Source organism: Rhinolophus sinicus, chromosome 5 (genome assembly GCF_057876585.1).
Source record: "Rhinolophus sinicus isolate RSI-liver-muscle chromosome 5, RSI-T2T, whole genome shotgun sequence".
Lineage (NCBI taxonomy): Eukaryota > Metazoa > Chordata > Mammalia > Chiroptera > Rhinolophidae > Rhinolophus > Rhinolophus sinicus.
This window is the reverse complement of record NC_142505.1, coordinates 19121384-19137790: the sequence shown is the minus strand read 5'-3', so window position 1 is coordinate 19137790 and position 16407 is coordinate 19121384. Positions and strand designations below refer to the sequence as shown.

Genomic DNA, 16407 nt, shown 5'->3' with positions numbered 1-16407 from the left:
TTTATAAGTAATGCATGCTCGTGGTACAGAGAGTTCGTGTATCTCCATGCCCTGAGTGTAGACACCATCCCATTTCTCTTTCCCTTAGACAATCTCTCTTTTAATCATTAAATGCACTTTCCAGAGATATTCTGTACATTTTCAAATACATACACACAAGTCTCTATATGTGTGTTATTTATATGTGTGAGATTGTATATAAGGTGACCTTTATATTTGCAATAAATCTGGAGACACTTCCTTGTATGAAGGAGAGCAATATGCCATTTACTAGTCATTTAATGATACGTGCTCTGTACCTTATAGTGACACTAGGAGCTTTGTTCCTCTGAGGCAATCCTAGACTTATTTTGTGGAAGGAAAATGATGAACATTGGGCTGTTGGAAGAGGAAATCACTTGTCAAAAAAGGGAAGCTATTCGGGGAACCAGAAAACAATTCCTTAGAAGCTCTGGCCATGTCACTCGTACCACCACTGGGCGACATGCTACATCTTTCTCTTGGATCAGATTCCCTACATTCTCTCTGTCTCTCTCTCTTTGTCTCTCTCTCTGTCTCTCTCTGTGTCTCTCCCCCCATCTTTTTTGTCTCCCCCACACACACACACATACACAGTAAGTGCTCATAAATCATTTGATAAATGCATAGTTATAAATGGGGAGTATGAGCAAGAGAGAAAAAGGAAAATAGAGATCATTAAATGACTTCCCATTTTATAAAAATGTATAAATTCATTACTGAAATACAACTTTGCAGACTTAGTCTGATGTTGTGAATTTATCGGCCTTTTTTTTTTTTTTTTTAAAGTAACTTATGTGTCTCCTGGCCAGTTGCAAATGAGAATATAAACCCAAATATCCTCCCTTCCTCTTGGGGAATGAGTCTTTTGGACGTTCTCCAGACCACATCGAGTTAGCCTTGATGATAGATCTGAACACCTTGCAAATTTCTGTACATACCAGGGGATGACTAGTTTCTTAAGAACTGAAGGAATGTTAACAACAAAGGCCTGTCATGACAGCTGGCTGTACCTGCCAACTTCATTCATGTCCAGGTCTGAGCAAGGCTTTTGAAAAAGGGGTTTTGACAAAGATCATGCTCAGAAGAAAGGGAGCTGTGTCAATAGAGGTTTCGAAAGCGTGCCATCTAAGGAATGGCTGAGGCAATTAGACATGGTTCCAGGGAAGAGAGGACGTGGGTTCTCTTGAGAGAGATCGAAGGGCTCTCATTTACAAAATATAAGAAACTCTTTCCACGTAACGCTGAAAGGCAGAAGGGGCCGTGAAATTTACAAGGGGAGAGACTAGCGCTCAGTATAAGTTTAAACATTTTCACAGTTGTGGTTGCCCAACAGTGGAACAAACTTCCTTCTCTGGTCAAATGAAGTTCAGGAGACGCTGGATGACTGGCAGGTCTAGTGCAGGAAAGATTGAGACACCCGACTGGATGACCTCAAGTCTTCCTTCCTTCCTTCTCTTCTCCACTGATCGTCTTTGCTGAAATATCGACTGTGGGGTACACTGACTTCTGCTAATGAGGAAAGGCCGTTTTAATTAGGATGTTTTTTCCTGACTCACAGTGCAAGTCCAAATGGTTGGTTGTGAATCAAATCTCCGGAATAGAGGCTTCGCTTGTTTCAGAAAACGGGACCAATGTGGGGGAGGGGAAGCCTCCCTCTCTCCTCCGTGTCCCAGCTATAAAGAGCAAATATAGTAAATGTTATTTTTACCTGTCTTGGCAAAAGGAGAAAGGGATGTGTGGTGGTTGCTGTGCTACACCTCCCGGACCCCCTCAGCACTGAGGCGTCACTCCCTCAGCCTCGGAAGCACTGGCTGCTGAGGGATCGTCCCCATTCTCTCCCACAAGTTCTCCTCCACTGAGAGGAGCTGCTTCCTTCTCATTTGACCTCTCCTGGGGTTTGACCTCTTTTCCTGAGTAGCTAGCGTCCTATGACTGATGGATGCAGGGGTCCAGATGCCTGGCTACTTTGCCTCAATTTGCAACAGTTCTGACGGGCCATCCAGCTTTACAGCTTCTGAGGGATTAGCTGAGTCCTTCACTGCAAACTGCCTTATGGTTCAACTCCTCCTCTGTGCAGTGCTCCCTTCAGTGCCTTACAGGTGTCTCTCCCAAAATCTCCTGCACAGAAAAATCTCAGCCTCCATGTCTGTTTCCAGGGAACCCAAACTAAGGAAGAAGTCTATTTTAGCAAGAGCCAGGTGTGGAAACTGAAAGCGGCTTTTATCGTAGTGCATTTCAATGTCTTTATCAGTTTTAGTGTTGTTTTCATTCATTCATTGATTCATTCATTGGTTTAAATAATGTCAATTGTGTGCCCATTCCATGTAAAATGCTCAAATTCTTTCCAAGAATAGACATATGTTGAAACCAAAATTAATTTCATGACTGGGGTTCTTTTTCCAAGTCTACTGACAAATTCTTCACCTTCAATTGCTCAGAGCAAATGTTGCAGGACACAGAAGTCTGTATTTTTTCACTGTGTTTTCCCTTTCTATGCTCAGCTGGCTCCAACGATATTTTGCAAAAATATGAGCTCTGCTGTCAGGGAAAACACTGTGACAGGAGTGAGTGGAGAAAGCAGTTAAGGACTTTACCCAGACTCAAGTATTTTAACTGCGTTTCCTCTCTGCAAGTTTAGTTCTTTAAGCAGCTAGGAGGCGGGAAGCAAGAACCTCTGAAAGAGCTGCCCAGTCAGTGCAGAGCGGCTGGACTCCAGGGCTCACAATTCCTTCCTGTCTCTTGGCCTCTAGAAGCTTCACAAGAAAGATATACCATTCTTTCTCTGGGAGCATTGAGGACTTAGCATGCCTGCCTTTTGTTACCAAAACACAACCCTGCACACACACACACACACGTGGAAAGGGAGGGAGGTGTTCTTGTTTCATGCCCACCATTTTTGCCAAGACTCCATACCCTTGGGATTAAAGATAGGAAGATTTTTACCTACACACCATTTGTGGTGTGATCATGCCGAGTTAAGTTTCCTTTAGTTCCCTGCTAGCCACCCTAGAGTACAGATTCCAACTACGTGTGTTACTCTTCCTTTGACAGTAAGGACGTACTTAGCAAGCCCTTGCTCCCCTTGCTCCTACTGGAGCTTACCGTTTTTCACACAGTGGTACAAGTGTCTGTGCTGGAGTCAACCCTGGGCTGTCTGGATGTCATACACATGACTCTATTCCTGGTTGGGCTGTTCCATCCTCACTCATGCTCACTCTTACTTGTTGACACACTGTCCTTCATTGTCCTTGAATTCAGCACTAAAGGGTGGAATCGGTCAAGTTGCTCCTTCCCTGGGTGTGGGCACCTGGAAAGCTGTATCTTAGCTGCTTCTTGCTTCCAGCCTGCCTCCCATTCTGCTTGCTGTGACCAGCAACCTTGTGTGTTAGAACACATGTGTATTCCTATGTATGCGTTCAAGAATCCTGCCCAGGGAAGATTGCATGTGCAGACTGGACCTATCAAGTCATTTAAAGCCTGGTCAGCCACTCCCTAGACACCCCCTCCTGCTGTAGAGAATACCCTTCAAGACAACAGACATTTTGCATCCACAAAGGACAGAGTTGGGAGGAAGGATGTCAGACCCACCTTGGCATTGGACCCAAACATCCAAGATGGCACGTTTATGAGGGGAGCAGAGGGAAGCAGAGAAATAATGCACTTTCCAAGGATGCCAGAGTTTGACTTTGGCTTTTGCAATTATAATAGTGGGCATTAATCATGTCATTTTTAGACGTAATGTACACATACGGCCAAGTGAGCCTTTCCTAGGCCCTAAGTAAAATGCCGTGTGAAAGATTCACTGAGCCCTTAGCCGAGTCAGGCTCCAAATGATTCCAAGAAGAAATTAATTTCTGACAGCATAAAACATTTCACTGAACTGTAAATGAAGAACACCTTGCAGTTCTTTCCCATATGTTTTAATGTTTCCCCCACTCTTTTGTTCCTTTCTGTAATTCTGGAAATTGCAATTCTTTATCTAGGAAGTATCTTGTTTTCTCAGAACAGCTAGCTGCTGACATGGAATATGCCCTCACACACAGTGCCCTGGGGCCCAGCTGACAACAAAAGAGGAACTGCAGTATTTTCCCAGGCATGCTCTTTGACGACAGGTTAGCTAGACATGACCCTGGTTCTGCCAAATAAACTCGGGCTGCAAGGTGAGCCTGGAGGTTTAACGTCATCCTGAGGACCCAGCAATCTTGTTTTCTCGTGCCTTCCCCTTTAATGATTGAATTAAGATTTAATGAGTAAAAGGACCGACAGGTTAGCCCCCAAGGAAAGCTCTCATGTTTATAATCCTAAGTGGGCTCTGAGAATAAGCCAAGGAAAAACTAAAGTGAGTAGAAAAAGCACAGGAGATTATGGGACAACCTGTTAATACTGGAAAACAAGAACCAGCTGCCATTGTTAGAAACAACTTCATGAAGGAAATACATTCCAGATTGCTTTTCTGTCCAGAAACCATATCCATCCACTCTCTTTTTCTTTCCCCGCCCCGCCCCTCCACCATGAACCTCTGCACCCAAGGAGAAAGAATGATGAGAACATTACACTCGAGACGGTTTGCCATGACCCCAAGCTTGTCTACCATGGATTTGTCCTTGAAGATGCTGCTTCCACAAAGTGTATTATGAAGGAAAAAAAAGTGGACGGCGAGACTTTCTTTATGTGTTCCTGCAGCACGGATGAATGCAATGACATCATCATCTTCTCCGAAGGTAAGTCTTTTTCTCCTGATGGTCTGCAGCCCGACCTCCTCCATGCTGATCTCTTGTATCCCCGGGCTGAGTCTCAAGTACTGTACTTCCTTCTGGGTCTGATGCTGCAGAGTGAGCTGATGTGCTGTGGATTAGCAACCCAGTCACTTGCTGGAAAGCAGTACTTGCTGAGGAATAGGGTTGGTTCGATCTTTATCCAATCTGGCTCGTAGGCCCACATTATGATTTGTCTTTGACAAAGAGTGTCTTTCACTTAGAGCAGTGGTTCTCAAAGTGTGGTCCCTGGAAAAGCAGGAGCAGCAGTAGCAGCACCTGAGAACTTGTTAGAAATGCAGATTCGGGGGCCTCACCGCAGACCCACTGAATCAGAAACTGTGGGTGCTGGGCCCAGCAATCTGTGTTTTAACAAACCTTCCAGATGATTCTGATGCAGCTACACTTTGAAAACTATTGGTCTAGAGATTAGAGGAGGCTATTTGATACAAGAGGGGCACTTGCTTTGAATGAACTCAAGTGGTTTTGTGTACATATTCCTAGGATTTGTCTAAAGGGCACTTATTATCTGTCCCACTGAGAGGAGAACTGAAATGTAAAAGGAAACTAAGGAGCCAAGGTTTACTCATGGAGACAGGGGAAGACTGTATTAGATACTGACGTTTCTCTTTGATGTTCAGCATTCCCTCAGCTTGAAAGAAGGGCACAAACTGGTCCCTCAATTAAAAAAAAATAAATACTCAATAATTTTGAATTACAAAAGCAGATCTTCCTTATCAAAATTTCAAACGATGTGTAAAATTTTCAAAATGGAAGTACATTAACCTCGTCACCTCACTCGCAACCCAACAGATAATCAATATTGAGAGTTTGTTGGATACACATGTCTCATTCATTCATATAATCCCACCTTCCTTCTCTCTTTCCTTACTCCTCCCTCTCTCCCTCTTTCCTTCCCTGCCTTCCTCCACCCATGCATCTTCCATCTCTCCCTCTGTCCATCCATCTATCCACTCATCCATCTTTCAGTACAAGTAGGTGATCTGACTATAAATATTTGGTGATATTTTTTTTTTTCACCCAACCACTTTTACTTCTCCTTCTATATAAGACAATACATACAGATATACTCCACACCTTTTAGTTGTCGAGAATTCCATGATATGGATTATCTCCTATCATTAATTGAACCATTCCTCCATTTGGTGGATTATTTAGGGGTCTTCAGTTTTTCAATTAATGCCACATTGAATATCCTACACATGTGCTATTAATATTCTGCAAGATAGATTTCTAGAGGTGAAGTTTCTGGATCAAAGTTATGAATATTTTAAATATGGTCACCACTATTAAATTGTTCTGCTTCCAAAAAACGATATCTGAGCATATGGATTTCCATGTGCCTTCTCCAACACTGAAGATTATAAGCCTTTTAATTCTGCCAGTCTGATAGTAAAAATAATATTCTGTTGGTTTTAGGAATGTAAGTTCAGAGTGTGAAACAGTTATTTTAACCCAAAATAGGTCTGATTCAATAAACATTCCTTTTGGAACACAAGTGCTGCATCTGCCCTCTATCCCTGTATGTGTCCCATCTATGGGAGACGATGTGTTTCCTCCATTGTCTGAGGTGCTCAGCAGTACTGCAAACCCACCTTCTTCTCTCTCTGTGTCCTTCACCTACTGCCCGTTTCCCTCTCTTCCTGTCCAACTTCCCACCTCTGCCAACTTCGCAGTACATGAAGGTAGGCATGTATATCTTTTCAGTGCAACACTTTCCAAAATCTCTCCTTCTTCCTAGTTTCTCGTCCTAGAAACACTCCATTTATCTCAGTTTACTTATATAATTTGAGTTAGAAGGGCAGATATAACGAGATTAAATCACACTAAAGCTTAATACCTGATATTTGAATTAACATGTCAACTTTCTCCAAGCAGTTCACTTTCTTAAAAAAGGCCCAAGCTAAGCTGAAGGAAGTAGTCTTTAATTAGACATTTTACTATCACCTATGAAACTTTTCTCTCGTTTTGCCTACTGGCTTGTCCACAATTGAAAAGTTTATTTTATCCAAAAGGTACAAAATTTGAAAATGACTTGAAGTTGGATGGATACACACACAAAAAAAACACACAAAACAAAACAAAACAAAAAAAACGATAAGCTTTTAAGATTAATGACTTCAGTTTTCAATGTATTTCAACTCAGGTGATAATCATGGGCCCACATTCATACATTTTCCCTCTTATTCATTATCAGACTATTTCTTTCTATATGAGGTGAGATAATCACCCTAAAGATCATTTCTCATTGTACAACCCAAGAAATCCAGTACACTGATGACTCAGATGTCTGGGTGATTTCAGCATCTTTTAAAATGTTCCAGGGTTGTTTGCATTTAATCTTCTAAAATGCTCTACGGGACGTTTGCTGTGCTTTTTAAGCATCTCTCTTCTCTGAAAAGAGATTATTTCCCCCCACCTAAAACAGCAGATACCAGAGCAACACTTTAGGTTCTATTTCTCCACTTATTGCCACCACCTCTTCTTTATACCAAGGAATGAAAACCCTTGAAGTAACTTGTATTTCTCCACTCCAAGTCAAACAAGATGGCGAACACCAAACATCTGGAGTGTTTTGCACTGTATTTCTATTAGTATAGTACTCACATCTTGTTGCCAGATTCTGATCTGCCCACACAGTGGATGATAATTACTTACATCTTCTGGTTTTCTTAAAATATGGAAGGGAAAAAAGTTGAGCTACAGATTCTCTTTTTAAATGTAGCTCTTAATTTTCAGTGCTATTATGAGTGATAGGTCACATTCAGAGAGACTGTACCGTTGCTATGTACAGTATACAGACCTTTTCCAAGGCGTGGCCTCATTTAAACTCACAGCTACCCCACAAGTAGGCACTGGTAGAACCCTCATCTGATGGGTGAGCAAACCAAACTCAGGGAAGATGAACACTTTCTCCAGAATCACATGACTAATCAGTGGCATAGTTAGGATTTATAATGGGCTGTGTATGAACTAAAAAAATCTGTAAGGGCTTCCCTTTCTTCCTCCCTTCTCCCCTTCTTCTCTTTTTATTTCCTTCTTTCTCCTCCTCTCGTTCTATCTCTCTGTATCTAAACAGATAATAGATACATATATTTTAAAAATTCAAATGCTACAAAATGGGTACAGTGAAAAGAAAGTCTCCCTTTTAATTTGTCCCCTAATCTCCGTGTCCATTGTTAACAGTTGGTCATCCATTCTTCCAGAGAGATTGTTCTGCATAGAATTTTGCATGGGAATCCTAAATTTGATCAAGCACACAATTGAGATTTTTAAAAAGTCAGATTCATTGATGTGTAATTTATATAAAATAAAAATCACCCTTTTCAACTCTACGGTTTGCTGAATTGTGACAAATGTGTACAACTCTCTGACTGCTCTGACAATCAAGATACAGAACGTTTTCGTGACTCCCAGTAAGTTCCCTCATGCCTTTCTGCAGTCATATTGGAATTTTTATTCACATTTTAAACAATTTGGTGGCTTTCTTCTTTGTGGTTTTGATGTTAGTTAACCAATGCCATGACCTCAGTCCTCTGAAGAATGGATACATGGGGTGCCCCCAGCCTCAGACAATAAAATGCTGCTGTTTTCCTTTGTTTCTGGAGGTATGAAGCTTATTCTAAAAACCAACCAAACAAACAAAACCAAATGCCAGCTCTGTATCACTTAGCTCACATTTTGTCTCCCACTCCATGGCACTTGTCTCTATGCCATGCAGTGAGGGATCCTGAAGCCTGGATGATGTTTTGAGGGGAGAATGGACCTCTATACAAACCCCCGTTTTCCCATTTCAGACTCCGGGAGGTCAGCGTGTATAATGGCTTTTATGCCTGTTGTCCTGTTCCTCTCCTCAAAGCACTTTTATTTTGTGTACATGAGAAATACACAAGAAATGCATTGAAGATACATTGAGGTAATCCTCTTCATGTCCCACAAAGTAATTAGATCACTATTTCCAGCTGATGCTGGAGGAAAAACAGCAACACAAAAGTGACTTGCCTTCAATTACTCAGCTCGTCAGTGGTTGAGCTGGGCTACAGCTCAGGTCTCCAGACTTTTGCCAAGGTCTTAGTTCCCTAGTACAGGGCATTCCAAGGGGCATCAGGGACTGCGCTGAGAAACTGAGGGGGAAGGGATCGAGTCAATTCTCCTCTACCTGCTGTGTATACTGAGCTTCAGTAGAAGATAAGGACTACAGGAAGCTTGCTGGCTTTCATAAGTTTGAAAATTGCTCTAGAACAAAGGAGTTAAAGACACCTTGTGTCTTTCTTGGTGAACCAAGTATTGCCCCTTGCCATGAAACCCCCCAGTGGGGCCCTGTCCTGTGCCTGGTGACTCTCCTGCTTCCCTGAAGTGGCCAAGTGTAGGTGAGAGTAGAGGACCAACTAGAATGAGGCTGAGGTCTGCTTTTCACAGCTGTGCTCCAACAGTTATGTCTTTGGTCCTGTCTCGGAAGACTCCCTCTTGCCAAAAGATATTGTGTAGACTTCTAAGGAAGTCAGCGTCTACCTACCCCTGAACTCACTAAGACGTAAGATTCCAGTTAGATGGTGTTTGCCTTCGTTATTGTTGACGGCCTGGTGACAGCTGTGAGTCAGGTAAGACCTATCAGCCTCCAGGACGGAAGTGAGGGTAGGATGTAGGAGGAAAGAATCTGGAGCTCATAGGTGCCCGATTTACTTGCCAATGACATATCCACTTTGGAAGACATTATGTGGCTATTGATCTCCTACTGAATCATTAAGAATCCGACACAACGACTCAGTTTTATTCATTTCATAAATGGTTTCCAAGAGCAGCAAAGACACTGCATTTGCAGACCACTGGGCAAGGAGATGATGTCTGCTATTTTAGGTAAGAGAGAAATGGTCTCTGGAATAATTAACACTGGGAGCCCCAAGTGAGTTTCCTGGATTTAAGGCCTCTTCTACCCCTTACTAGCACTGCCAGCTTGGACCAGTTACCTGGTACCTCCATGCTTCAGCCTCCTTGTCTATGAAATGGAAACTAAAGGAAGAAGGGGGTTGTTGTGATGGAAGGACTGACCAGATTCATACATGCAGAGTCTTTACAATCGTGCCTGGCACAGCATAAGGAGTCACTGTCTGTTAGCTGTTACTACTACTTGGGCTTTTTCTGTAGGGTTTAGGACTTTTGCTTCTCTTCAGACATGAAGCCAGGATGGTTCAGCCCTTAGGTGTGTTCCAGCGTTGAGGTTTTGTGGCTGGGTTTTGACCACAGCATGCCAGCACAGCAGACACCTCCAGGCATTGCACCCCAAGAGTTTTAGAGGGGCTTGTTTTGCTTTAATCTGTGCCTCATCCAGTTTCTCTTTTTCTCTACACGCCTTCCTTCCCAGAGGAAGGGTGAGCATGCTGAGTCTCCGATTTCTAATCAAAGCTAACCACATCCCTTGTCATCCTTGGATAATATTATAAATTAGGCCCGTTGTTCCTGTTTTGACTCAGAACCACAATAGGAGGTAGCTAAGTAAAACTGGAACGACTCACAAGGGCCTTTCAGATCAGTGATGAGGGTCATCCCAGCTCTGTACTTGCCAAAGGGATTCACTCCCTCTTCTGTCTTTTAGAGAAAGCTTGCTTTGGGCCTGGTGGCCTTCTCATTGAATGCCTGTGCCCCTGTGGACCACCTAGGCTAGTCATGGTCCCATCACCTGGGATGGTTGTGGGGATGGAAGAGGAGGATGGTGGCAGTGCCCTGCGCAGTACGTGGCTGGCACACAGTAGTATCTCCTTTTTTCCTCTTTGTCCCCTTGGTAAGAACACTAAGCCAAGGAGCACATTTCTTCCAAATGGTGAAAACCTTTGCTATTCCAAGTGTTGGCAGACCAGACAAGCTCACCAGGGAGCTTGTTAGAAGTGCAGAAACTTGGGGCCCTCCTGGACCTATTGCATCAGCATCTGGGCTGTAACAGTGTCCTTGGTGATTTGTCTGCACACTGAAGTGTGGAAAGCACTGGTGTGAACTCCCCCAGCTAGGGACAGAACCAGAGAAGGGTCTTGTTAACTTCTTGCTGGTAACATGCTGAGCTAATCAGCTCAAGAGGAATAAATGTGATCTTAAACCTGGTCATTTGGAAATGAGCTAAATATACTTTACTCACTCAGTCCATTCATATAACAGGACTCCCCGGTGAAATGTGGGTGTTTTTCAATGGCAGTAGTGAAGTTCATTTTTTATATACTCCAAACTGTGCTAACATGGGTCTGGATGGAGAGAAGAGGATCAGGCACCTTTTCGGGAACATTTCTTTGTTTTTTCCATGATAATGTCATTTTAGTTTATCAGTGGGATTGTCCTCTAATATTGCTCAAAGCGAGAAGACATTTAGGAATGTTATTGAGATGCATTTTAGATGATGTACTGAATTGGATCTACGAGAGTTGCTTGGTAGCCCCGGGGAGCCCTAGACAAGTAGTAGAGTGGCACTGAAAAGCATTTGCCTGAATCCATTTGTTTCTCAGTCATCTGCTGGAGGTGGGCACAAGGAAAGCAAGAAGGTGATACGTGGGAGACTAACGGAGGCATGCTTCTGGCCCACTGCCAGCTCCCAGGGGACTGGAACCCTGGCCATCCTAGTTTTCCTCCTGATTTAGAACTAACTACTTATTCTGGAAACTGAGAGGCACCATGGCCACACAGGAAAGGGAATTAGCACGAAACTCAAGTCCTGGACTTTGTAAAGTTTGGTTTCAAGGCCAGAGGCCCACTCCACTTCCTTAAGTGAAGTGCAGGCAAGCTGGCACCATGCCCAAGGCCCAGACTGGGGGAATTCATAGGACAAGAGTAGCAATGATCACTGCCCTGGGTTGAAAGCCTGCAATGGATCGGCTCATCTATGCTAACTGCTTTCAGTGTGTTGTCTTGTTTTCTAGAGTCATAACTTTTTTTGGTGGGGGTGAGGTGGGCATTATGTTTTTTGCATTTTTCAGCTTTCTTGAGCTATAAGTGGCAAAAAAAAAAAATTATAGGATATTTAAAGTGTACCTCATGGTGATATGATATACATATACATTGTGAAAGGAGTTCTGCCATCTAGGAAATTAACAGCTCTATCACCTCACATATTTTGTGTGTGTGTGTGTGTGTGTGTGTGTGTGTGTGTGTGTGTGAACATTTAATTTCTACTGTTAGTAAATTTTAATTATACAATACAGGGTTATCAACTATAGTCACCATGTTTTACATTAAATCCTCAGAGCTTATTCGTCTTCTGGCTGAAAGTCTGTGTCCTTTTACCAACCTCTCCCTATTTCCTCCACCCTCCCAGCCCATGGCAACTACCATTCTACATTGTCTCTGGAAGTTTGACTAATTTTTTAGATTCCACATATAAATTATCCCATGTAGTATTTGTCTTTCTCTGTCTGGCCTAGTTCACTTAGCATAATGCCCTCAAGATCCATCCATGTTGTTGGAAATGTCAGGATTTCCTTCTTCCTCGTGGCTGAATAATATTCCATTATATATGTATACATATACCACAGCTTCTTATCCATCTATCCGGTGGTTAGCACTGAGGTTGTTTCCATGTCTTGGCTATTGTGGATACTGCTGCAGTGAATACGGAGGGCTCACTGAACACGGGGACATCTCTTCAAGATCCTGTTTTCATGTCTTTTGAATATATACCCAGAAAAGGAATTGCTGGATCATATGGTAGTCCTATTTTTTAATATTTTGATGAAGCTCCGTACTGTTTTCCATTATAGCTGAACCAATTTACATTTGTACCAACAGTAGAAATGGGGTTCCCTTTTTCCCACATCCTCACCAACACTTGTTTTCCCTTGTCTTGTGGGAGTCTATAACCTTTTTATGTTGAAATGAAATCCATGAAATTAGCTCGTCCAAACTTTTCATTTTACTGACAAAGCAGTGGGTGTCCAGGGAGTGACCTGAATTTCCCAAGATCTAACATCAGGTTCTCCACCTTTTGTCCACAGAAGAGTCAGAGAATCTTGTCTCCTTTTCAGGGAATATCCTTACCCTGCTTTGCTCAGGTCCGGGTGGGGGTGTGTGCTCTTTATCAGCCTTACACCCATGGAAGGCTGCGCACCTCACATAAGAGGCCACGTGCTCTGTGCACACATGGCTGTCACTGAAGGCACCTCTGCCCCACCATTCCTGAAGTCCTCAGCGAGGGGTACATCCCCAGGCTTGCACTATTCATGTATTTGTGAGGAATGATGTTCCTAAATGATGGCCAGCTATTGGTCCTCATCATTGGAGAGGATCACAGTCTCCCCAGGACGATTATCTGGGTTCCGATCCCAACTACGCCATTTATAAGCCATTTGTCTTTGGGTGAACTAATTCACCTTAGTTTTCTCCTCTGAAAAATGTGGATGGAACTAGTACTCACTTTGAATAGGACTTTGGCGAACATAAGTGAGTTTATTCATGTAGGGAACTTAGAGTAGTACTTGGCACAGAGCAAGTATTCAGTACATTTTGGCTGTAAATTGTTACTGTTTTTCCCCTAAATTCAAGTATCTTATGTGGGATTTGGCCAGGTGAGCGAGGAGCTATGTACCAATGTCATGTTGTATTCTCCGTCCTGAAAATGCCTTCAACTGTATTGTGTGTAGGTTGCATCTGCCATAAGCAACATTCTTCCATTTGTCTTGATTCCAGCTCCCACTTTTACTTTTCTTTTGTCTTTCTTCATTGCTATATCTATCTGTAGGTTGCATGACATTTTTTCTTTCTTCTTCCTTTTTTTTTGTTTTTTTACAGGATGGAACTATCAGTAAATACATCAGTTATATCTAGGTAGCTCAGAAACTAGGACTCTAGAAACCACTCTGACTCAGAGTTCAACCCATGTGGTGAAATGGAGAAGCAGACCATCAGATGTCGGCTGTCACCCAATGTGTGTTCATTGGTGACCTGCCAGCTGTGTGCAGGCTTTCATAGTTCACATGTTCTCTGACTTGAGAAGTTAAGGAAGGGAGACGTGGACTCCTAGTAGCCAGAGTTTCATTCCTTCCTCTCTCATTGTTGTAGAATTTCTTTTAAATGAAAACAGCCTCTTTGGTTTGCAAGCCTAACTCTGGCAGGAAGACAAATTATTTTTTTACAGTATCAGACACATGGTTTCCTGTCTGTGTTTAACTTGCTAGCAGAACATCTCAGCCAGCTGGTTCCCCCTGCAACTACTGTGACCTTAACCACGTCGCCTCCTGCCATCGAGCAAGCCCACTCTGTGTGTTGATCACATGCCTGGTACACTTTATTGACTCTTCCTTGGTTTCTGAGTCAAGGAAGACTTGGAATTACTCTTCTCTTTCTCTCAAATCTTGTTTTGTGTTTGTTCTGCTCCAGCATCAGGGAGCTAGCTGGCTTCTTGAGGGAAACTCCTGGTTCTCGCAGGTAAGAAAAGAGAAGCATAAATGGTGCTTTGACAGGTCCGGGAGTTCTGGCTGTGCTGCTATTGGGCCGTGTGCTCGCTACTCAAAATAGCTGTCTCACCAGCTGTGCATTTTTATTTGGAGAGAAACAAACCAGTTTTACTTTCTGGTCTAAATGCAGAAGAAGAAAAAAATAAGTGTGGAAATATGGCGGAGAAAAGTTGTGAGAAGAGGAAAAAAAAAGGTTATGGATTAAAGTCAGTAGTGTCATTCCTGGGAAGACAAATCAGTTATTTGAGGTGATGACTCACGGTGAAGGAGCCTTTGGTTGTGAATGAGTTAGGTTAGAAAGCATCCTCTGAATCCATGACCACGGCCTGTGTCTCGCCAAGGAAATAATAAAGATTGTACATGCCAGCGGGCATTGTGATGCAGTAAGTGAAACTCAGAATGTACTTGTAGTGACATCGGACAGAGAAACTGGCTTCTGTAGATTTTTATTTTTTAAGCCACAAAGTAAACAAAGGTACTCTGAGGCCAGATGTGGTTGCCGGTTGTGAATATTTCTGCTTTGGAAGCTCATTCTGATATGAATCACGGCAGAGTGGAATCCACTAAGGACACAGCCCGTCTCGAATCCCATCCACTGGTTCTGAGTGACCAATAAAACAGTTGGTGTTGCTACAAGGCTTTGGTCATATGTCCTCAGTCTCCCTTCTCTCCCACAGCCACCTCCTTATGTTCTATAAACAAACACACAGATGGGTGATGGCGAAAGGGTCGAGGGAGACTCTTTTTGCTACTTTACAAGAATTGCAGTGTCCCACCAGTGGAAAAACACCAGGAAGCTAGCTAACCACCATGAAATTGACTTTCATTTCCTCTCATACTAAACTTCAGAGGCTGTGTTTACCACCAGTTGGACATCTGGCTGACTTGCTTTTGAAAAACCTTTTCTGGTCCTCCGATCACGCCTGCATGTTGCTAATTATGCAAAATGTCAATTTTACCAGCAATAATTATGCCTATTAAAAAACATATTAACTTTTAAAGAAACAATTAATATTTGCTTTTCTACTTTTGAAAAAATATATATATACCTCATGTTGCCTCATTAGGATATAGCTAGTTCCAATGTCAAGAACAACTGATCCTAAATTTAGTCATTAAAATTCTTTCCATCCCTTTTATGTCCAGGTCCCATCCTATTTAAAATACCTATTTCTCCTGTCAGGCTGAAGTAGTTGGTCTCTGCCTTGACCACACATTGGAAACACCTGATAAGCTTTAAAAACTACTCATTAACTGGGTCTTAGCCCTGTAGTTTTGGACTTAATTGGTCTGGGGCCTTGTATCAGGATTAAAATAAAAACAAAAACAAAAAACAACTCCCCAACATATTCTATTCGGCAGCCAATGTTGGGAGCCATTGGACTCAAGACATATTTTTTTCTGCCACATCTTTTCTTATATTTTTCATCATTTCCCCCATGTCACTTGGAAAAGGATAATAACAATTAGAAAATAGTAACTGCTGCAGCAAGTAGCCAAAATTCAGCCTTCTAGGTTACAGGAGGAGAAAAGAAGCAGACAAAACACCTATATTACCACAGTCCTGAGAATAATACGCTTCTTTACTGTGGGATATTACTGTGCTTTCCACAGTTTGCAAACAATTACTTCAGAACGAGGCCAAGAGCCTCACTGGGCAGAGGTTAGTGAGATTTTAGAACTGATGAAATTGTACGGTAAGTGACTGAAAGGTTGGAGGGCAAGCTCTGGGTGCCATTGCCTTGGCAAAGACAAGGCAGGGAGGGGGAAACCGTGTGCATCGTCGCAGGAGGTGAAGACGCGCAGGTGGGAGGGAACTGCGGAAGCTGGGCTTCACCTGGAAAGGCAGGGGAGATGTGAGGATGTGTGTTGGTGACCTGACAGGTAATGATACTGTGAGTCATCAGTGTGCTTTGCTAAAGCTGCCTAGTCTCCCCGTTGGAGAAGATGCTGAAATACCTTAAGAATTATATCTCTGCTTTCTGATTTCCTGAGCACACGAAGGGCCCCTGCACAGTGTAGAAGATGTAATCCAGGCAGACAGGCAGCCAGAAAAAGAATTGAAGAATCAGGGCAGGTCGGGGAGCCTACCAAAACCCAAACTTAATGGTCTGCTGAGATGATAACATGGAGAAGAAAATGAAAACATTCCAGCTCTAAAGAACATACATCAATCAGGCAGA

The 16407-nt window shown here is 42.8% G+C and overlaps 1 protein-coding gene across 1 annotated transcript in view; it reads left to right on the top strand.

The window, feature by feature from the left end:
* Positions 1-16407, top strand: part of TGFBR2 (transforming growth factor beta receptor 2) — an 83320-nt gene that overhangs the window by 34911 nt on the left and 32002 nt on the right. The window contains exon 3 of the mRNA XM_019745289.3: positions 4552-4742. Coding sequence (XP_019600848.3) covers positions 4552-4742 — 191 coding nt within the window. The remainder of the gene's footprint in view (positions 1-4551; positions 4743-16407) is intronic.